This window comes from Lutjanus erythropterus, chromosome 15, assembly GCF_056507025.1.
Source record: "Lutjanus erythropterus isolate fLutEry1 chromosome 15, fLutEry1.hap2, whole genome shotgun sequence".
Lineage (NCBI taxonomy): Eukaryota > Metazoa > Chordata > Actinopteri > Lutjaniformes > Lutjanidae > Lutjanus > Lutjanus erythropterus.
In genome coordinates this window covers 15,318,685-15,343,150 of record NC_139331.1, presented here as the reverse complement: position 1 = coordinate 15,343,150, position 24,466 = coordinate 15,318,685, and the positions used below count along the sequence as shown (strand labels likewise).

The 24,466-nt window shown below is 38.9% G+C and overlaps 1 protein-coding gene across 3 annotated transcripts in view; it reads right to left on the bottom strand.

The window, feature by feature from the left end:
• Positions 1-234: 234 nt before the first annotated feature.
• The window catches only part of ppp2r5cb (protein phosphatase 2, regulatory subunit B', gamma b), a 35,554-nt gene continuing 11,322 nt past the window's right edge, over positions 235-24,466 (bottom strand). For 2 of the 3 annotated variants that reach the window (XM_084736932.1, XM_084736933.1), the window contains exons 4-16: positions 12,919-13,118; positions 8,528-8,638; positions 7,599-7,691; positions 7,308-7,438; positions 7,143-7,202; positions 6,652-6,760; positions 6,509-6,562; positions 4,908-5,078; positions 4,658-4,785; positions 4,459-4,560; positions 4,107-4,179; positions 3,497-3,613; positions 235-1,013 (exon numbers count right to left, since the gene is read on the bottom strand). In XM_084736932.1, coding sequence (XP_084593058.1) covers positions 879-1,013; positions 3,497-3,613; positions 4,107-4,179; positions 4,459-4,560; positions 4,658-4,785; positions 4,908-5,078; positions 6,509-6,562; positions 6,652-6,760; positions 7,143-7,202; positions 7,308-7,438; positions 7,599-7,691; positions 8,528-8,638; positions 12,919-13,118 — 1,484 coding nt within the window. In that variant the 3' untranslated portion in view covers positions 235-878. Of the gene's footprint in view, positions 1,014-3,496; positions 3,614-4,106; positions 4,180-4,458; positions 4,561-4,657; positions 4,786-4,907; positions 5,079-6,508; positions 6,563-6,651; positions 6,761-7,142; positions 7,203-7,307; positions 7,439-7,598; positions 7,692-8,527; positions 8,639-12,918; positions 13,119-18,880; positions 19,078-24,466 lie in introns of those variants that run through there. The other variant, XM_084736934.1, reaches the window with a different exon arrangement.

The window sequence follows — 24,466 nt, the reverse complement described above, 5'->3', positions numbered from 1 at the left end:
ACTCTGCTGGGAGCCCCGGATGACCCTGTCCTGATTAACAGAATGATCAATGAATCTTCACAGCTAATGGAAAATAAACAGAGAAAAAATAGCAAGCTCCAAACAGAACGATTATACAGATAGAAGTGAGTCTGACTCTGAGGGGAGCTCCTAATAAACTAATGTAGGAAAAACATATGAATAGCTGTCTTGTTTAAATGTTATGAGAAAAACAGCTTATATTAAATGTAGAGAAACAGACATTTTCTCACTAACTGATGCTTTAAAAAACAAAATTAATCCAGAGACGTCCTCTGTGGGGGCTCATATTATTTGTACAAGCACCTGACATCTATAAAGAAGAGGCAAGAAGAGAAGACAGCTCTCTCTCTCACACACATACATACATACACACATGCACACACACAAACACACAGAACAAAACACCTGAGAGAAATGACCAGAAGGGGGCAGCACAGCACCCCGAAAAAAACAAGTCGAGAGGACAGGAAAAGAGAACAAACAAGTGAGGAAAAAGAGATAACGACACTACATTGTGAAGTTCAGGGCACGGTGCATGTCGTGGTCACCACAGACGTCTCTGCTGGACAACAACCAGGTGGGTAAAAGAGTGTGTGTGTGGGGGGTGAGGGGGGGAGTAGGGACCGAGCACCGCCTGTCCTGCAAAGCTGAACCAGGCTTTAGAGGTGTACGGCTTTAGACATTTTCTGTGTCAGGTGGAGCTGGGACTGTTCAGTTCTGTGTTGTGCTGGGCTGGACTGAGATACCAGAGTTCTCTTGTTGTGCTGGGCTGGCCTCTGTGGGCCTGTGGTTCCTCTGTGGTGGATGTCGCTGCTGCTGTGGCTGCTGCTGGTTTACGGTGGATCTGGGGTGGTCTCTTAATGGCCGTCGTGCGTCGTCAACATTTCCTCGGCTCTCCGGTGCAACTCCAAGGCCGTGACAGTACAGATGTCCTTGGGGAGTTCGGATTTCCTCCGCATCAAGGGGCGCTCTCTACGCTGGTCTTTTTGGATCTAGACACAAGAAGACAGTGGAACAGAAAGGGATCAGTGACACTGAACACTAAAAGACACTCTGACCTACAACCCTGATTCTAATAAAATTGGAACAGTGTAAAATGCAAATAAAACATAACTGCACCTCCTTTTTGACCTATTCTCAGTTGAATATAATGATATAATATATAATATAGTAGAAAGACAAGATATTTTATGTTGAAACTGATAAATGTACTTGTTTTTGTAAATATACATTCAATCTGAATTTGAATTTTGTAACATTTCAAAAACTTGGGATGGCGGCAACAAAAGACTGAGAAAAGGTGTGGAAAGCTCAAATAACACCTGTTTGGATCATTCAAAAGATGAACAGGTGATAGTATCATGATTGGGTATTAAAGAGGCAGCCGTGAAAGGCTCAGTTCTTTACAAGTGTGAGTGAGTGAGGTTCACCACTTTGTGAAACACTGCGTGGAAAATTAGTCCTGCAGTTTAAGAACAATGACTCATGACACACAATTGCAGGAATTTCAGGAATTTCACCATCTATAATCCGTAATATCATTACAAGATAAGACAATTTACGACTCTACCTTGCAAAATGAAAATCATATATCAACATCATCCCTCGCAGTCACATCACAGTCCACCCTTCAGAATATTTTTGGAAATCATGGACACTGTGTCCTCTGGGGTAAAGAGGAAAAGGACCATCCAGATTGTTACCAGTGCTAACTTTCAGAAGCCAGGTTCTGTGATGGTACGGGTGTGTGCTAGTGCCCATGACATCATGGGTAACTGTCACATCAGCCCCATAAATGCTGAAAAGCACATACAGGTTTTGGAGCAACATATGCTGCCATTCAGACAATTCCAAGTCACATTGTGCATGTATCACAACGTAACATGGCTTCATAGTAAAAGAGTTTCAGATACTTGACTGGCTTGCCTGCAGTTCAAACCCATTGAAAATGTGTGGTGCATTATGAACCACAAAATACAAAAGAGACTCTGCACTGTTGAGCACTTGAAGTCCTATGTTAAGCAGGAATTTCATTTCACTTTCAAGAATTCAGCGATTAGTGTCCTCAGTTCCCAAGTGCTTACTGGGTGTTGTTAAAAGAAAAGGTTATGTAATACAGTGGTAAACATGCTCCTGTCCCAACATTTTTGGAACATGTCCGTTGGCATCAAATACAGAATATCAAAAGTTACAAAAGTTACAAAGTTTATCAGTTTGAACATTAAACATATTGGCTTTGTACAGTATTCAGTTGAATATAGATCAAAAGGGATTTGCAAATCATTGCATTCTGTATTATTTACATTTACAATCAGGGTTGTACTTAAGTCAATATCACCTCTGGTCAGTAGGTGAACACAATAAAGTCACCTATGTCTGAAATTCTCAAGCACCTGATCTCTTTCAAAGAGCACATAACAAAGACTTTTTTTTCAGCACAATTTAGTCTGATCCAAATGTCTCACTATGGCTGCACATTCAAAGCAAATTTGCCTGTGAAGAGTAAATAATAGCATGGCACGCTGGCATAAGTGCCAGTTCTCCCGGTTTGTCCCCTGTTCCACTTGAAACAGTTGGAGGACAGCTGGGATGATACTTTCGGAATCATGCGACCCATGTCTGCTTTGAATAATCATCTTGACAGAAGAAAATATTTATGGGACAAAGTGAAGGAGGCTGTTTTTCTTCCTAGTTTGTAACATTACCTGAAATGGCCTTAAATGCTTGAGTGGAGGCCTGTTACTAAGTTAATTTGTGTCCAATCACATGTACATAGTTTCAACTAAGCACATCCATTTAAGCATACACACTACATGCAATAGAATCTAAACATACAACTCCATTTCTGGGAAAGACTGGGAAAGAAGAGGAATGGTCAAAAAATGGTTGCCTGTTTGGAACTTTATGGAAAGGCTCAATTGTTCAGAATCAAAGATGGGGTGAGGTTCACCACTTTGTGAAACACATTTGTATAAAAGGATATCACCACATGGGCTCAGGAACATGTTGGTAAACACAGTTAATTTGCAAATGACTGCACTGTTTTTATCTATGTTTTACACAAGGTCCCACCTTTATTGAATCAAGGTTTTACTAATAAATAAAGACATAAAAGGCCCTCAATAATTTTGCTAATGTAATAAGCAATATTCAACCTAAAAACACAGTAAAACATCTATGAGTGAAAACTTCAGACAGAGCCAAAAGCAACTAACATGGATAAAGTGAATGAGGTTATTGTCAAATTTGGACAAACAAGTGGCTCAACATGCTGCTACATGAACTCAAGTACAGTAGTTTACCTATCAAATGAGAGTAATCAGTTGTGAATTCATTGAGTAAAAGCCAGCCGATGAGTCTATTAAATTACAGCTTTAGTGAGTTTATGAAACAATCACACTGAGACATCAGTCATAAAGCCTCACAAATATACACCAATATTCACACTACACACACACACACACACACTCCTGACCTGTGTGGCTTCCTCCTCTACTGTTTTCTTTAACAAGTTGACGTCGTCTAGCAGCGGCCCATCTGTCTCCATGTCCATCGGACTCTCTGAATTTATAGAGTCGATGTACATCAGAAACTGCACAGAGAGAAGAGAAGAGAAGAGAAGGGAAGGGAAGGGAAGAGAAGAGAAGAGAAGAGAAGAGAAGAGAAGAGAAGAGAAGAGAAGAGAAGAGAAGAGAAGAGAAGAGAAGAGAAGAGAAGAGAAGAGAAGAGAAGAGAAAGGATACTTAAAAACTTTTTTGATGCATGCTTGTTTAGTCCTACTTTAAATCAACTGTAAGAAGTTTTTAGATTTCATGTTCAGGCTCATTTTGGACTCTCAATGACCTTTTCTCTAGTGTCATTGTTAACATACAATATATGGAGCCTTTACTTACTTCTCCTACTCAGCTGCTTTTATTTGGCTATATTGGTGCATGCTGCAAGTGTAAGTGAGAAACTTGTAATATACTGGGTGCTTATTCTAATAACAGAAAAAGAAACATTTTGTACAAGACTGTAATTCCTGAGGCATCAGTCAGTAACATGTATACAATATTAGTATAATAGAAAGTTAAAATCTCTAAAACCTGTGGGTTTGATTTTGCGAGGTTCTCAATCTTCAGCCACGCTTCTTCTCTCTCTTTCCATTTGGCTTTCTCTCTGAGAAATCAAACAAAACAGGCAACATCATTAGAGACTGCACCATAAGGAAATATTTACAGAAATATACAGTGATGTCACAAACCTGTTATGTTCAAAGCATTTCAGGAGTGTATGGTTCAGTTTACTTTTCTGGCTTTGCTCGCCTGCTTAGTCATTTTTTCCATTTCTAATGATGTTTGTATGATGTTTTCTACCACATTTGTAAGCATGTAATAAGACCAATGGAGCTGTAGCTGAGCTGGAAAGCTCAGATGTGATGTCTCGCTTGTGACTTACTTGCTTTTCTCTGCCCTGAACTGTTGAGTGCAGTCATCAAACAGCTTCTGGTTCATCTCCATGAAGAGTTTCAGAGCATTGTAGATCAACCCGTGGATTGTCCTGCAGACAGACGAGCATTACCACGGGTCACTTGATTTACGTATTTAGAAGACAAACACAGAGATAGACACGAGGGAAAGCCTGTGTGCTGACTCACTTGTTCCAGTGGGTCTTGGAGTTGCGGTAGAGAGATGGGAACATGATGGGCAGGATCTTGGCGGCGTTGTCACTGATCAGGCTCATGATGTACTCATTGTTCCAGTAATACAGAGCTCGCTCTGCCACCTAAACAACACAGAATTTCATGACAGGGTTACAGACAGACAAGGTTTGATGTGGAAAAAAGAAACACGTGTATAACAAACATATTAGATCACATCATGCGTGTGGTGGGATGAATGTCAGACCTGAAAGTGAGGGCTGGAGACACACTTGGCTAACTGTCTGAAGAGCGGCTCCATGACTTTGACGAACTCTGAAGGCTCGATGACATCCAGGATCTCCTCCAGTTCATTGAGGAACATCACCTCTTTTGGACTGTGGGTCTTTGGCCAATACTTTAACAAAGCCATCACCGTCTGCACACAAGGGAGCAACAAGATTATTGAAGCAGTTACAAACAACTTTCATATATAGTGTGAAAAAAAAAATGAAATTAATGAAAATACCCCTTTCTGCTTCTTTTTAAAGGCAAAATACACAAGTCCTTAGAACTGAATTCAAAAACGTGTACCAGAGTCTCAATAGCAAGTTGGAGCATTAGATGGTATATTAAATAGGTTGAATCCCTCTTTAATTTACAATCTGTGGTTGAAGCAAGTTGTTTACGTCAACCCCCTCCTCTACAGACTTGAAGCTCAGACAGGTTGCCTGTAGGCTGCAAAGACACTGAACCCACACGACAAATGCAACTTTATACTTTGACAATGACAAGCAATGAGTCCTTCACTGTAAGTTGATCACCCGTTTATGACTCTGTTAATTGTCTGTCAATGTAAAGCTAAGCCTGTTATCCTGAAAACAGGAGCCCACTGCTCTGAAAATACACACTATGGAGTTGGAGCTCACCGACAGCCAAACTCCATTATCATATTTCTCAATTTAACCATCAAACATCTTCTCCTTCTAAAAGACTGTTAATGTTTTCTTACGACTCAAACAGACACTTATTCATGCGGCAAGAATTCTGCAAATTCTAACGAAACATGAATCAGGCAAACAAAAACAGACGTTCTGGACGGGAATGGAAATTTCAAAGAAGAACAAGCTGGCTGTAGTGTTGTTGTCAGGGAAGTCTGTATTTCAACTGAGCATGTTTCCTTAATCTCTGATGACATATCATGGTCATTTTATGATTTGGTACAGTAAATATATTACATATTTCTCCTTTAACTGGCTATCGTTCTACTCGCTGCAACTTTGCCTGGGAAAATGTAAACACAGGCTCGTCCCATCTACATGTCGTAAATCGTTTCATTTGATTTCAAGGAGAATCCAGCCCGGTCATAGGCATTAAGAATAACTATATAGAAATTGCAAATCATCCTGCTCATGGTCGCGTTTGCTTGTGAAGCTCATATAGAGGCATCAGTGATAAATTGATACAGTTTGATAACCAGTTAACAACTCCTTGTAGCGCGTTTGAAGAAGACGAAGGAGGAGGACGAGGAATGGATGTCTGATCTATGCAACTAATTGGTTATAAAGTTCCAGCCAGACACAGACACATTATTAGAAAGATAAAATAATTCAAGTGCATTTCCTTTGCTTTTGAATAAGATTTGAAAATTATACAATCAGGCAAGCCTGAAGACATATATACAAGACAATGTACTTCACGAGTACCTGACAAATCACACTGCAACTAAGCAGAGTAAGGGAATATCAAAAACTAGACTCTGGCAATGGATTCAGACAGTCATTAACTCATCTTGAGCAGACAGGATATTGAAGGATAATTCAATCAACAGTATTAACGACACAACAACCTTAATAAATCAGATCTTACCGGTTCTGTGAGAGTGCTATCCTTCTCTAAGAACTGTACCACACAGTAGGCCAGCTAAGGGAGAAAAAACATAATGTTACCACTGCAATGCTGTAAACACCTTACCAGGTTTTATTTATGGCCAAGTATAACATAATATTTACCTGTGGGTGGTAAACACTAAGAGATTTGACTTTGTGTAATGGCAGCAGAACTTTAAGCAGGAATATCTTGTGCTCTTCTTTCAATGGTAATGCAAATCCATTGATTATGCTGCACAGAGAGAGGTGGTCATTAGAAAAATAAGTTACAGGGTTCATTTATCATTTTACAATTGGTTGGGTTGGGTTGTTTAACAATATGCTAGTTGATCCCCTTTATGCTACTCACAAAAACAAACATTATTACAGTCAATGGGTGAAAAAATAAGTCAGAGAAATAAAACAGTTTTCATGATGGAGTTCTGAAGATGAATAGTACTGTACTATTTAAGACTCTAATAGATGCCAGAAACAGAGAGAGAAAACAATCAGTCAAAATGCACCTATTTAATCATTTTACTACTGAAAACCATTTTTGAAACAAAAACAAAACTTCTCTTTGAACCATAAACACCAGAAAGGTTTTATGGGTGCACCTCTCAAAAACATCTTACCTGCCTAATATTTCCAGTAATTCTGCTATTCCATTATGATGTTCAGTCTCATAAATGAACCTGAAAAACAAAAACACGGTGATATATGGTGAACAAAACACACTCCATTAGTCACAAACACAATAACAAGTGTCACTAATGTACCCAACTCCACTACTCACTCACCTATAAAATATGTTATTAATCTGTTTCCTAATGTACGCCCGCAGGCCCAGGAACTTGCCATAGATGCGATGAAGAGTGGTCTTTAAAAAATCTCGCTCCCTGGGGTCTTCACTGTCAAACAGATCTAAGAGCTGTGCACAAATAAAAAGGTTACTGAGACACTGAGAGCAAATACAACTGAGCACAAAATACTAAAGTATATGAGTGAGAAATACACTCAAACACTGTGAGAGCCCACATTTACTCTAAAACAGTTGTAACCATACGCACGACTAATTGTTAAAAGCTTACCTGCATTACAAACTTCTGGTCAATATACTTTTTGGCTATGTTTGGTTGAAAATCAGGTGACTCTAAGAATCGCAGGAAGAATTCATAGACGAGCTGAGGAAAGAGGAGAAGAGGTTAAAAGACTTGAAAATAACAGCTGAATGAATTTTCTCTTAGAGCTGGAGATCACCACCCTCTTCCCAAAACTATTACAGCTGACAAGGTCCTTATCGGATTTGTTTCAATATCGATTTGGTGATGGATATTTCAGTTATAACCAATTCTGCTTGGATATGAAAGAGATTCTCAGAGAACTAATGCTGTAACCAGTATAAGGAACCCTGTAAACTGGTGCATTATTAAAAATATTGACATTTGCATTGAGAATTGACCCTATAGCGATTACTGGCAGCAGTCGCAGGTCAGAGCTACATAGTGAATAGACAGCAAAAATAAAAGAAAATAGACATTTTGAGATAGTTTGTTTGTAAATAACTGCTCACTCAGGCAGTCAGCAGTCATTCAGATGAGACGGGCAGCCTGTGTACATGAAAAGCAGGTTTGTACCCACATCACAAAACTACTAAAATGCTGTCTTGTTATTTGTCAACAAGTATGCACACTGTTTGTGAACTTCCTTCACCTTACGTTCAGCACATCTATGTGCTGTTTTTAGCTCATAGAAAGAGTCCATTAAGCTAGCACAGCTGGCAGAGAACAAACACTCTGCATGGACACAAGACAAAACAGCGTTAAAGCGTCACACACCCACGAGAAAGGGCAAATATTCAAAGATCGGTCTTAGATTTTATGACTCAATATCAGATCATTCAAATGAAGATTAACTTGAATCGGAAAAATCATTTTTTTTAAACCCAGCCCTATTTACTCTCATCAGTGCAAGCAAGCAAGACTTGTGCTTGTGTTGTGTTTGTGTGTGCGCCGTGTACTTGTAGATGTGGCCATGCTGCCTCTAGCGTGGGCTCATCTTCCTCTGGGTCGAACTCGGCACCCGTGGGGTTGGATGATGGCGGCAATGTCCTAAACATATTCACGGCAAACTGTGGGGGTAGAAACAAAAGTAGGTCAGCTTAACATTCTTACACTTTGTGTGATTTCACATTAATAGTTCAGCATTAGACTTAAATTATGAGTGTGGAGCTTGGGGTTTATTGATTGAAGCAAATTTAACAAAGTCTAAATAAATTCAATGAGATTAGTTAAATCTTTTCAAAATACAATTACATTCCTGTTTATATTTGGCTCACTTAAATGTGAATATAATTTCACTGATGAAAGACATGACAAACTTCAGTCTGCCAAGTTGCTTTCTCTAAGTGCAGGTGAACAAACTACATCAGTAATCTGAAAAAGACATGGTCTCTACAATAACTGAATGCACACAGTGGAAGCAGTGGACATTGCCCTTTTTTCTCCATTTACACAGGATGCTCAACAGGTGACTGAGCATTTACCCATCACCCAACATTGACATACAGTCACCTTTTATGCTGCTCAAGCTAGGGTGAAAATATAACAGTTGCTTTTGCCAAATCCAAGTAAACATTAGCTCTGGTTGTTCAGTTTGTCCATTCTGCCTGCAACTTTGGCAACTGATGACTGAACATTTGATTCTAAAACACATCTGACAATAGGTTGTTGAGGAAGTTGACTGCTAAATGCAAGAGAGAAAAACCGTCTTTGCAACAGTTTTACCATGCCAACATGAACTAAAACAGTCTGAGAGGCTGGCTACTGTACTGGGAAAAAAAAGTTAAAACGAACACTTGTGCAATACTATGTAGTCTGTAACCTCTGCAAACTGGTTTATCTTCGTTTTGTTTTGTTTTTTTTAGCTTTTGAGAACGACTTAACTCAACCTAAATACGATCCACTATTACCCAAAACTATTCCAAGAGACAAGTCAATAGAAATACTGGTAAGTAAAGTTTCCATTATGTTAATCAATCTTCATAATCTCTCTTCAAAATGTTAAAACGAGCAATGCATAAGTAGCTCCAAACAAATAGGGGGCATCATATCACCAGAGTAACTGCTATCTCTATCTCACTGTACACTTTGCTGTAACCATCTTTGGCTGGAGCTAGCCTCCTCGCAGCCGTTAGCCTTGAAGCATAGTCTGGCATCAGAGATGCAGCAGGAAGTCAAAATATCCCACATCTAATGCGTTGCATAAAGGATTTATGTTAACTAAAGCCAAGTTGGTGATTGTTGGAACAGTAAAAAGACAAACAAAGCCATTTTTGGATTTGTTTTATTTTGTTTCTCTTACGTTTGAAGTGTGTTTTACAAACGAGCTTGCCTTATTCTATTAAAAGAACTTGAAAGAATGAATGAAAAGTTCTGCTGATGGTTTATTATTCCCTCCTTTGCTTGTCTGAGATAGAAGCCTGTTCCACTGGCGATACCTTTCCCCAAACTGGGAAACATCCATCCATTTTCCCTCTTAGTCTATTCTCACTTTCCAGACAGCACACTTAAAGGCAGTCCCTCCAGAGTGCAGTCGACCAAAGGTCAAAACACACTCACTCACCATCATGTTTATATTCTTAGCAGAAACCATTTCTTACTTCCCCCTCCAGAGAACGGGACTAATGGAACAACTACTGTCGTGTCATCCAAAGGTCTGCCAAAATATTGTTCTAAAACCTGAACACTGAGGCATCAAACATGCCCTGAACGAACAAGGGCTTATGGGAGAAAATAATACGTAGAGCCTTAACATAAGAATACACTCTTTATGGCTATAAATTAGTTTGTCGTGTCTATCTCCATACTTTGATGATGAAAGCCATCAGTGGGCTTCAAAGAGTCTTTGTCTTTAAGGGGGCAGGGGAAAGGGGCTGCAAGGAATAAGAGTATATTTTCATGTTGATTTGGTAGCTCTGTTGCATTTTCTGCTGCACTGATCAAATAAAGCCACGGTGAAGAGGATGGGGGTAAATTTGCACCTTGATCACCTGCAGTTTACCATGTGGCATTGAGGCAGGGCTTTGATTAAGATCAAAGGCTTTTTAATTTGGCTTGGGAAAGCAAACCTGGCACCATGAGCGCATCCAGGCCAAAACCTCAGAGGAACTCATTTCTAATAAATATACAGTAGGAGCTCAGTGATAGCCATGTTGATGACCAGGTTTAAACCTACAGAGGTGGGAGCTACAGACAGTTTAGTTTTAGTGATCTTATATTAAGGCTGTCAAGAGTATGCACACTTTAAATGCTTTTTCAAAACCACATACAATACAGGGAACGACAATAAGGACTGCCCACTTGCCCAGGATGAATAAAATGCCATATCAGGCAAGTGATAAATAAGTTTTTAACTAATAGAAATTTGATCTTAAATTTAGCGTTAGTCATTTTTCATGCATTTCATTCATTCAGTTCATTTAAGAAAATGAGAAACACCACTTGAGGGAAACAACATCACTTAAAGGCTAAGCAATAATTTTTAAGGTAAAAGTTCCAATTAGAAGGTTCAAATTGAGGTCAGTGATGCTCATGTGACTTTCCTATGACTCAGTGAAGAGTCAAAAATGAAGACTAAGTGAGTCTGAAAGCAGTAAGCACTGCTGGCAGTAGAAAGCACAGTGCATTCTCTTCCCATGGTGCAGAAATTAAGCCCACATGAAAAAGAAAGATCTAGCGTCTCAACAAATAGCAGATCCTTATACAGAGGTTAATGGAATATAAAAGCAACAGTTACATTCTACTGAGTCAGATGGCTCTTCATGGTCATACACATTTAGTGAAACACAGCAGAGCCTTATTCACAGCAATGCCTCATAGAGCTTTACACACAATGAAAGAAAATCCTTCCCACCCTCAATGAGACATCATGACAAAATGTAACTGAGGAATTAATGTAGGTGAACATTTTTAAACCTAAACAACCAACAGCACTGTGGTGCGACACTTATCTGAACCAAACACACAAGAAATGCAATGCATTTGTTATGGAGCTTAATAATAGGGGCTTATTATATAAAACAGGCTTAAACTAGCTGCAGGATAACATTAACACTAGGTAGGGTAGGCCTATGTTATCCATCAACAGTGATCATGGTTGCCAATTTAAATTAGGAGAAACATTCATTTGTGGATAATGGAGATTATTTTAACGAATAACAAAACTTCACATGAAACCTGGCTTTATGCACATCATGAAACTGTCATACTATTTACTGTTTAAATAAGAAAACCTGTATTTATTTTTTCTGGCTTAATGCCACCAGCCATAGATGTACTGTTTAAGGCAAACTGGCAGAGATGTCAGCACCTGCCATGTTTAGATCCTAAGTCTACCAATATTTTGCAGTTTATTTATAGGACAAACCAAGGGTTAGTGATTTACATAACTAAAGCAGTTAGCAGCCTAATCTGATTGCAAAGTCAACTAATGTGGTATTAAAAGCAATATTTGAGTGCAAGAGGCTCAACTGTCATCCAGAGGTACAGTAAATAAGATGAAAGAAGGCAACCTGTTGCTTTGTCTCTTAAAAGACAAAAAAAAAAAAGACACATTCTTTGTCGGGTCTTCAGTATAAACTAGGGATGCGTGCAATTAGTCGACTATACAATTAAACGTCTGCACTCACACTAGTCAGCACCAGAAACAGTAGTCAATCAATATTTCATTCATGCACAATGCCAGTTATCTCTTGCCTCTAAGAGTTTATGCAGCCACCCTCCACTAGTCAGGGCTGCGGCTCTGTCAGACTGCTGCTGCTGCTACTACTAGCACTGCTAATGTTAGCCACACTGTGTGTCAGGCTGGCAGCTAACGTTAGCTCTGGGTCCTTTACCCGCAGACACTGTGTCCCTCTTCACTCTGAAAAGGTGAAGCGTTTAGTGAGTTGTTGTCATGTTTTGTGCATTAATGTGTAAGGCTTGTATTGCACAGCACAAAGTAGCACGCATTTCAGCTTTTCATGTACGATCTGGCGATTGTAGACTGTGATTAACGGCTTCAAATGGCTCTTAATACACAGTATTTTTTGGACAGTGTTTAACATTATAAATTAATCAATTCTGCTAAATTTTAACTGCTTTCTGAGTGTTTTCTTAGTGTTAGACTAGTCGACTTGTCTAAATTAAATTTTGTGTTTAATTGACAGGGAAATTAGTCACCAGGAACATCCCTAGTATAAGCACTGCCTTACAGGGGCTGTGTTTAAAATCATTCATTGATTCACTATTGCCTTCTCACTATCTAAGGATTGCTATGTAGAGAACTATATAGCGAACATAACGAATATTAATGACTGTATTTTGACTTTGTCAACGTCAGTGGGAAATCTGAGTTCATTTAAATACTGACCATGTGGACCACCTCTGGGTAGATGGGTTCTGTGATGACGTTCCTGTTGTGGGTGATGTACTCCACCATCTCGCTTAGTGCTGCCCGTTTCACCTCCTTCCATTTCAGATCACTCAGTGGGTCTGAGACAAAATCAAAGAGGACGCAGCACTGCCGCAACTTCTGGATGAACAGTTTCTCCTGCTCTGCAGGGGGAACATCTACAAGACAGAAATGGAAGGAGGATTAGAATCAACACGTGTCCTACTGTGTGTGAAGATTTCTTGGAAAAAAGGAGCAAATTCAAATGTTAATCCTAACAACACAATAAAGATAATAACACTATATCGCTGAAATTGTCCCTCACACTGTCACAGACTGCCATCTTACTGTTGCATAGTTTGACAGATATTAATTTGATCACACTTCTCTTCATCAGCATGGATAAAAATGTTACCAGATTCTTGACTGTGATCCAAGTGATCCAAAACAGGACCAAATGATACAAGAAAAGGTAAATGTTTAACAGAACATAATTGACTGAAAGGTTGGGGAAAAAAAGTTGCTGGAAGTTCAATATCAAGGAAAACACCGGCATGATATTGTTTGTTGCCATGGTAATCCATGTCAAAAATCAGAACTGGTCATTTTCTTTCTCCCCTCATCCTTTCACAGTCAGTTATAATTCAGCTCGAGTACACTAAACCTTTAAGGTTATTTGGGTTCAGAGCAGCTGTAATTTGCTACCGTAGAGTTCATGCGGTGACATGTAGATACTTCATTTAAAGACTTCATAAATCAATAATACAGCCTGTGTCAAAGACTGTGTCACCACTACATCAATGATGCAGCGCAGGCTCCAAATCTGCCGCCAGGAATATTAAGACACACCTGTGTATAATCATTAACTTGCAATTTAAAAATCACTACACGTTTTTGTAGCTGCTGCACATTCAGTGTCAATGAACCAACCTCCATTTTCTGCCAGTGTGCATGCATTATCTCCAAAGAACAGCTGCCTTAAATAACCAGTGATTAGCACAAATCAACCAAAACGCTGTTGCATAACATAATATGCAATTAATTAATCAAGCAATCAAATAAACATTATAAAATGAGAGAAATGTTAATAATGTAATAATTTCTCGAGTGTTGTGCCAAAAATGGTACATTTTGAGCTAAAGTTAAAATATATATCAACTTTCAGCAATACCTTAAAAAGCCAGGAGCACAGGAGCTAAATTCAGATTCCCCAAGTACTTTTGTTCTGCACTTTGGAGCCATTTCAAGTCTCCTCCCAGAGGACCCGAGGGCTTTCCCAACTCGTACACCAAAAATGTTTCAGACACATAAGGTGCTTAAGGCCATGTAGCGCTTTATAAACAAGTAAAATAACTTTAGAACTGTGTTAAAACTACAGGTAGCCATTGTAGGGATTTGAAAATAGGTATTTTGTGTGTTCTGAATGAGGTGTTACTGACTTTTGGCTTTTTTGGGAAGACCAGATAGGACACATTATAATGAGTAGTAGTTACACGCTTTGTCATGATGTAGGTACTGCAATGGGACATGCTGCTTTCACTATAGAAATAACTATTTTAATTAAAAATTGACAAAATGTCGGTAAGCAATGACAATATGCAAACAGCTTCAGTTGGTTGGATACTGAAGCTACAAAAATGAACCTAAGACCAAAAAGTAGTGCAATGGTGCACATTTGTTTTCATCAAACATGGAGATTATAATCTCTTATATACCTATAAGGGAGCATTAATTTGTCCATCACAGCATGTGATTTATGACTCAGTCTTGTCTCCCCATCAACAAGCTGTATGTGTACTGCAGGTAACCATGGGGACCACAGGCAGAGACTGGACTTTGGACTATGGGGTGACCACTGATAATCAAGAGATGCATGCGGGCTGCTGTTGTTGCTGTTGGTACACTGGAATCATATGCTGCTGATTTTCTGTGTCCATCAGCAGCAGCCGGGAGATGTGTCAGCCAACCTGACCTCATAGAACACAGGTAAAACCAAATGGGAGCCGAGAGAATAAGCAATACCAATCAGTCACACTTTATACAACACTTAATAAAAAGGTAGAAATGCGGGGTTGTCATTATGTTCACATAAAATAAGTGAAACAGATTTAAACATAGTGGGAATTTGGTTGGCTAGGCAACAGGAAGAGTGTCAAACCTAGCTTTTACATTGGGGCAACAAATTCCCAAAAGACAGTTCAAGATGTTCAAAGAAAAAAACACAGACAGACAGACACACAGACAGACAGACAGACACACAGACAGACAGACAGACAGACACACACACACACACACACCTTAAAATAGAACCACAAAAGTACACAAAACTAGAAAACACTGCTCTAATAATAAAAAAAAGATTAAAAGAACACTATGTAGCAATTGCACATCCAAAAATGAGTACTGCAGTTTAAATTAGTTGGAACCATAGGCAGTAATTAAATAAGTAGAAATCCTATTTAATATTATACTGTCTTTGGTTGAAGTGAGCTGCTCTATGAACGTACAAAGTACATGCCAGTTTTGTATAGGTACAGATGCATACTTGATGCATATATATCTCTACATATAATCAAATACTCATGACTTGCATGTGTATATACTCCTCTTCATAGAAAAAAGCCCTTAGTCTTGCTTATTTTTTTTTAAATAACATTTTGCATCATCATCATTTTGCATCATTTTGTATAATTTCCCTTTTCATAACCAACATATTAAGCTGTAGACAATGCGCATGTAGACGCTAGCAGTTCTATTCCATAACAGACATGTAAACTTATCTAGCAGCTGGAAAAAGCAGATACTGGGATGTGTAATAATTAATTTTCAGTATTTTCTGCACAGTCCTCCTTTGAATATTGCCTCTACAGCATGTAGAGGCACTGCTCCAAACATCAGAGTTTATACTAATCAAAAATATAATTACTTGGCACTGCTTAAATAAGTAAATTCTAAGAGATCCAGTACTGTAGGTTGTGCACACTCCCACACAGGCTAGAATCTGAACCTGGGACTGACAGCACCAAAGGACGGACTTTCCCTACACCTCCACGTTTCTGAGTCATACACACAGAAAATGCAGATACCTGTGTGCTACCTGTAAATGCCATATTTTCTGTTCTGTATCCTATATCCAGTATCATATAGAAATACTTCTTCAGGACATTCCCCACTAAAAGCTCCCCACATTTACAGAAAAATACAAAACATAACTTGGGGATCCTGAGATAGAAGATGATGTGTCAGACTTAGAGCTCATTATTCCCGTCTACATCAGCCTTAAGGATTTGCTTGTGCCTAACAGTACCTTGAAACAAGGAGTTCAGCCAACTGAATACATAACATTTCTGAGACTATATTAAAACAGAGTGTAGAATAGTGTCAAGTCTGCAAGTAGCTTTGAGGTAATATCATACTTCATTCCCACTATCCAAACTGCAGGCCACAAACAGGATCTAATCGACCACATCAAAGGTCAAACAGCTGGCAATTTGCTTCAGCCCTGAGCTTTGGCTACCACATCCGTGGAGAACCCTCATGGAGATCTGTTTTTGTTTCAACTAAGTGTTTATGTAAGGCACAGCTGAGTATATTCTTTTGTTCTGTCTTTCTTTCCAACAAGCTGTGATTTTAATGTGTGAAGCTGCTGACATTGAGCAATATAACTTTTCTTGGGGAAAAACTTGCTGCCACTTTCTGTGTCCATCACTGTACTACTTCCCTGCTCCTTGTCTAACAGATACAATACCTAAAAGAAGTATTCAGCCTTTTTGATGCTCAAAAGAAAAGACAGGACATTAATAACAAACTGCAAACAAATTAACAAAAGGACAAAAGTGCTTGGCCTCGAGACACCCCACAATCATCACCTCGGCAGTAGAGATCAAATGGTCCAAAAATTTCATATCTTGATTATAGTAGATTATCAGCACCGGTATTATAGAGTTATTGTTAAAATGAGCTGAAAATGTTCAAAAACTACTGATACACACACCACCAGCATCAAGTTTTATATTGAAAACAACAATTTGTAATGGCATTACGTCCTTGCAAGTCAATGTTTTCAATGACGTTATACAGAGCCACCTTACGTGCTGCTTTGGACAACTTTGGTGGATGCCAGACAGGACTCCCTTTCTCAAAGGAACATAATCAATACTAATTTTAATGAAAATTAAACTTTGAAATGGTAATACTAATTATGAGGAATTTTGCCATGCTTTACTGTGAAACTAGCAATCAGTTCATCCCTACTCAGCAGCTAAATGTTGTTTTGTTTGTCTCTGAATGAGAAATATATAAGACCCTGGCATTCAAAAATGAGTACTGCAATCCAAATGGCAAGTTGGACCCGCAGATGGTATATTAAATAGCTTGAATCCCTGTTTAATTTCCAGTCTATGGTTGAAGCAAGTTAATTCCTGCCACCACCTCCTCCCCAGACTTGAAGCTTAGGCAGGTTGGCTGCAGATACACTGAACAGGAGCACAAGACAGGTGCAACACGAGTGACAAGTTCTACTGTTTAAGTTGATCAGCAATTTATAACTGTCAATTGTCTGTCAATGTAAAGTTATGTTTGTTATCCTGAAACAAACCCCACTGCTCCAAAAATACATACCGTGGAGTTGTGGGGTTTCCTTAATCTGATGACATATCATGGTCATTTTATGATTTAATACATTAAGTATATAACATATTTTATCCTTCAAGATAACTAAGTTAAACAGAGATCATATGTTCATAATTGACACGTAACAACTGATCTTAGACTTAATTCATCAATACCTGAAAGATCTGTGCCCATTACTAATGAGCTGAAACATGGGTCTACTACCAATAAGCACCTCATCTCATCTCAACCCCTGAGTGCTACGAGGTCTTCCAGCTCCTGTTACACAACAGCACTAGGGTTTCTGAACAGGTCTAAAATATTAAGAGACATGCTGTGCAACTTCAGACTTCACACACAGGCCTCTCTGCATGGATGGGAAAATAACCTTTACTCTTCTAAAGACTCCAGCATGCGCACAGGAAACCAGTCATGAAAACAAATTACTGCAAACTACAGATCTCAAATCCTACGGTATCAGCTGGTGAAATATATAACTGATTAATAAACTGGCACTGGTGGCAAATAGTTTGTACACCGTCTTTGTCAACGTAGACATTGTCTACCCAATGCTAATTAGGCAAAAAGCATACCCAGGCACAGCATGAGAGCAACCTCTCACATATAACAGCATGTGAGCAATAATAGGCTGCATGATAAATCTACACTGCCACATCTGTTTCAGGAGGGTAGTTGGTTGCAAAGACAGTAATATATGAACAACTATTAGCCTCGAATTTGTTACACAAAAATACTTCTTTAGAGAAGTTGCCAGTTTCTGTTTTCCATGTTCAAAACTTGCTGAAGGTCCCAGCTTCAGACTCCCCTGTGGTTAGACTGTAACTCTATGCTACAGCAGCTTCAACAACAAGCAGAGCATTTCAATCTGCACGTGTGTCAGCTGACACCACATACCCACATATACAATACAATAGAGATGCACACGCTGACAACAAGCTTTGACCTCACTTCCTATGACATCAGCAGTCTTGATGGGGGGATGGGAGACTCAAAACTAGCACTCCTCACTCTCTTCTCACCCTCCCTCTCTGACTCAAGCTAAGCTATGCAATGTCTTGGCAAAAACCCTTCCTCGTTGACATACAAACACAATCCCCCGCTTCCTTTTCCAAAAATACTCCTGCCTCCAACGCTAAGAGGATAAATGCTCTCAGTCTCTCGCAGCAACTTTTAGAAAAGTCATCTGACACAAATATATTCTTCTGCAAAATCCAAAAGTAACAGCTGCAGTTGTTAAAATGCAACAATTCTTGCCCCCTTGAAGCACACAAACACAGAGCAACACAGGAGGCAAATCTCCTATTCTCACCTCTAAAATGCATGAGGGCCACAGGCTGGAAAGGCCCATTGGAGCTCGGTGCATCCAGAACCATCCCACTGGCAGCTCTAGTACATGCCAACATCAGTGAGCTGAGGCAAGAGACAGGGGAGAAGAGGGCAGCCCAGGCTAAGGCGAGGAGCCAGCCTCCATTTTAGCACGAACACTCTGAGCAGAAAATGAAGCTCCCCTGCTGCTGGAGGGAACCAGCTAGTTAGTGATGTCATAGCTCACTGCGGCCACCCGGTTGGCTGGCTGCGGTCACATGGGCTGGCTGTCAGAATACATAAACATGAGGGAAGGGATTGGCTGGTGGGCTGAGAAGAAAGGGGTGGGACTGTTTCTGTGATTGGAGCAAGAGGAGCTACATCTGTCAAGAGTTTTAAAGCACAATCTACAGATATGAATCAGTTCAGCCTGTTTTGTTATTTAAATGAAGGAATAAAGCCAGGAAATACACATTGTTATCCAACATGTAGGCTGAGGGGAAGCAGAGGACAGCTTAAGTGACACCCCTCATGTTTCATTCACAGGGCTCCTACACCTTTTCAAAGTCAAATTTAAGCACTCTTCAAGACTTTTCAAGGATCATTTTCAAGCTGTTCCAGTACCTTTCAGCTGTGGTATACTGCATATTCATACTTATTAAATGGTTCTGTGCTATTGACAGCTGAAATTTTGTTTTGTGATGGAAAATTTAGTAAAGGAAAACACAACATAGTTTCATGTTTTAAAATGTATCACCTGTCTCTAAGTAGACTTGGCATCCTTTATAACATGACTTATTTTAGCCATTTTTGTTATCTTTTGAATATATAAAAATATGTCTAAGAAACCATATTTCTACTGTTTATGTACATTCTTTGTGGTTTTTCAAACTTACTTTGACAATGTAAACATCTGTTTCCCAATAAAAGCTCTTTTGAATTGATTTATTACGAAGTTGCAATGCAAATCAAGCACCTGTAAGAACCATACATTCACAGCCTAGAGTTGTCACAGTACCAGAATTTTGAACTTCAACACAATACTAGTATAAAAAAACAATACCTCTTTTAGGTAGGGTGGTATCTATTTTTTCCATATCTTCCTGACATTTTAACAGGGTATAGGTTATTATGGCAGTGATTGTGTAAAACAGCACACTAGACTGTATTCCACTGTGCCGCAGTACTCCCTCAATGTAGGCAGAGCTAATTGTCATACCGGTGCAATTCCCACAGCCAGGAACAACACACACACAGAGGAGCTCAGCTTTGGTCTGAGAAACTGCAGCTTTCATTCACTGACAAAGTGAAACCTACACTGTACATCTGCTCTAACTGTACATATTCTGCCAGACCAACAGCTTCACTGCTCACCTTCATCTGCCATCTCTGCTACTCGCCCTCTCTCACTCTCGCTTGGGATGTTAAGCCAATCTAACTAATCAGTAGTCAGCAGTGTTTACTGGCTTGCCTTTATCATAGGGAATACATCCAACATACTCCAAAACAAGCATTTTTCCTCTATTTTTTATTAGTTATTCCTGTAACTTTATCCCCCTGATGGCATGTCTGCTCAGCTGCACTACCACGCAGGGACTGACCCCTGGTGATGTAAGCTGCACACTATAATACAGCACCTCCTTATCAATTTAGCTTTTAACAATTGTAGAAAAGGAGCTTTTGTGATTATGATGGTATTGAAAATCATACACCATCAGAATTTCTTTATACCCTGGTATACCATAATACCTTTATACCGCTCAAGCCTAATTTCTTCCAATATCACAGCAAAAAGGGGAAAAAAGTCCTAGGCAAATACAATTAAAAAAAATTGTAAATCTTTTTTTTTATTAACAACCTGCATACTCTGGTGGTAGAGAAAATGTCACTTAACACTCAACACCAAATTTCAGACAAAACATTGAATACTAAGCTGAGGACCTGAATGAGCACTCTGATCATTTTTATACCTTAGTTTCATTACTATAATTAACTGATATTGTACAGTTATAGTGCCAAAAGTACTGAAGTATTGATACTTTTGACAACCTTATCAGAGCCCAATACCCAACAACAAACCACAACATAACACATTGCAATTCTCAAGTCAATGACAAAACCTTCAGTATCTTATTTATGACATATGAAACCACAACTGTTAAGCACACACACCACAGAGCAGGCTTAGACATAATATGCTATATACTTGTGACAACTACAGGAAAACTAGACAACAACTACAAGCTGAGGTTGATACAAGAAAGAGAAGAGACTAACACTTATGTGTGTGCTGTCTTTGCGTGTACGTGTGCGAGTCTTCGCATGACAGATGGCTCTCCAGGACCACAGCCTGAGCCCAGGTGTATGTGACAGAGAAACAGGAAGGCAGGAAGTCTCAATGTGAGCCACACAGGATGTGCATATGTAGCGAGCAGCACTGTCTGTCTCGGCGGCACTGTGGACAAAACCCTGCACTGTGAAGCTGTGAGAAGAAAACTGACAATGACGCAGACAGTTAAATGCACTAAAATTACACAAACTAACTCTAAGTAAATGATCTCTTCATGCACAGCAAATTGAGTAACAAGATAATTATTCTCTTAGTCAGAGTATAAAGGTTGAGTCATAGAGTGCATTCACCCACGATCACGACATATATGATCACCAATCTCTATGTGTACTGTCTGTGTCATTATACTGAGGGGATCATGAGCAATACACACAGACCCATACATACAAATAAAACCATGCAAAACCATGCAAATTCAATGCAGGGGGTGTTTTTTTGCATTCTGAAGTAGGACAGCATACAGTCCAAAATGTGGATATTGCTGATGTTTGCTGCACTCACATTTTATGAGGGATATCGTGAAAATCAACAAGTGAGACACTACGAAGGAAAAGTCCTTTCCCGCGTACTTTGCTTACCCCATGAGAATTGAAACTTCTAACCAGACCTGTACCAACAAAAACAAGCCACACACATTTTCTATACAGGCCTAATCAAAGCTTGGGTTGATGTTAAACACATCATTTCCACATTTAAAATTAGTTTGAGCATTATTTTTACTCCTTATGATTGTCAGTGTTAGTTTATGGTGACATAAAAACAACTAAATTAATAACATGCACTCAGTTTTTCTCTATTGACCATTTCTGTGTTAAGGTCAAAGACAATATACAAGGACAAATAAAGTCAAGTTAGACTTTGTTGCATGTAGAATCAAATTAATTTTATTCTGTGTTTTTACATTCCAAAACAGGCATTAAATCTTTGGTTGTTGATTAATAATGTTTCTTTTGACCAGCAGATCTATAAACATTGCTCTAGATAAAAATGCACATTTATATAATATGGTTGGGGTTCCAGAGTTTCATGATCAAAGCTGTGTGTTTTCACGTCAAAGATGTCTATAGTTACTATATATAATGTGTATATAATGTGTGCAAATGCATTAATTTCTGGGTTTTCTGAAAGCACATCTGTTTTAACACATACTAGTGTGTCACATCTCCTCCCTGTGGGTTTGTACGGCTGCTTCAGAGATGTAGGAGGTGTTTGGGTGGTTCAAGTTGGGATGCCACATTTGGCAAGAGCACGATTTTTATCGTCTGTTTACATCTGTTAGTATAGCTTCTCATCTCCTGTTGAGCTGTTTTGTTTTTGTGTTACAGTATATTTGACTGCTGAGTGCAGAATATAGTTTCACATTTCGCTTCCAAATTTTCTGGTTTTAGTCGATTCATTTGCCTTAAAGTTTAACTTTATTTATTCTTACGATTTTATTCTGGCATTTGTTGTTTTTACTTAGAAGCTTTTATTTATTTTTTACTAAGCTATATTTCAAGATTTCATTACGTTGCAAGTGAGGTCTCTACCTTATGTGTATCCCAGTTACATAATGAGGGTAATAATTAAATAAATTAATAGCAACATTCTTTCACAAAGATTTTTACAGGCACACGATTTTGTGCAACTGGATGGTTATGACTACTCACTTATGTATTTATGCAGCTCTTTTAATTAAAGATCATCAAGATAGGCTAACAGAGCATATCGGCAGTGCCTAATTTGAAAAAATATTGTGTATTGGGTAAAATGTAATTAAAAATGTCATGCAAGTAAACTCTCACTCTTATGAGGGAACAAATATAATACAGGGTCATAGATTCTTTTTTGCATTTTTCTCCTGATTGAACTCTTTGAGGTTTCTGGTTTTACTGGTGGTTGTTTTTACTACACTGGCTAGAAACTATAAACCAGAAATCTATGTTTGTCATCTGTTTTGAATGTTTTTAACTGGGCAACAATGTAAAAATTAATGAATTCCCAGCATAATGATCCAGTCGCCAAACACAATTTTGCAGAGCGGCAGAACTCTAACATTAAGTCTGGCTGGTTCTAATATATACAATAGTGGGGTATGTCAGCAGTGGGGTCTAGTCTCAGCGTATAAAGGACTCTTTCTTGCCATTCTGTTCCCTAGTCATGAGGCAACCTCCCATCAGAAGCTCTGTTGTTCTGACCAAGACAAGACAACGCTAAACACACCCACTTGTTACAAATGCTCTCCAAACGCTCTTTTGGCACATGCACTTGTCAGGCTTGAGCTTTTTTGCTGCGTCTGTGCTATTTCAGGAGGTGGAAAGAGAGTGAACTTGCGAAGCGTCATGAGTCTGGTCCTGGATGGGATGGAGACTATTCTCACTTGTGTGTTTTTCTTAATTCATCATTGATAGCAGCAGCAGGCAAGCCGAAAATACACAGTTGAGTGGTTCATTTACGGGTCTGCTGATTCTCACTGTCATAGTGCTCTGTAATAAGCACTTACGGCTGAAATCTATTTGAAAAAACAGGCCAATCAACACAGCTGAGGCTCTTTCAACAGTAGCTATAGTATTTTCCCCCTTAGCAGCCTCCAATGACAGAAATACAGTTCCTCAATCAGTGTCTTGGATCAATTCTCATCTCTCTGCTCACATTTATATCAACATTTATATAACGTGATCTATTCAAATTAATGATGTCATTATGGGTACTGTGTATACCTTTCACAAATAGACTGAAAATATTAAGGGACGAACAACTTTGCTGTGATTATATCGGGAGCATTACTTTGGAACACAGGCAATCACAAATGTTAGACATTCTAAGTGGAAACAACGCCACCACCGCAGAAACATAAGATTAACACACTCAACAGAAATATACTAAATACTGCTGATAAAGCTGTTACATTGCTGAGGAGTATTTTATCATAATTATATCCAACAGTTGACTATTTCATTACTATTGCAAATAGTAAGAGCTAAGAGCTATTCTTTACAAATATTAGAAGCATTAGACATCATGCCAAAACTGTTACTGTATGAAGTACACCAGACAGTATAATGAACAGTTTGAAATGATCCAGGGTGGGCACAAACACTCTTCTGCAGGTTTGCATTTAAGATAGAGATGTGCTAATTCACTATTTTTTTTTCTGTTCCAATCCAATTCCTTTATCTGAATTTGTATACTTAACTAATACCAGCACTTTTTTGTTTATCATCATCATTATCATCATCATCATCATCATCAGAGCTGCAA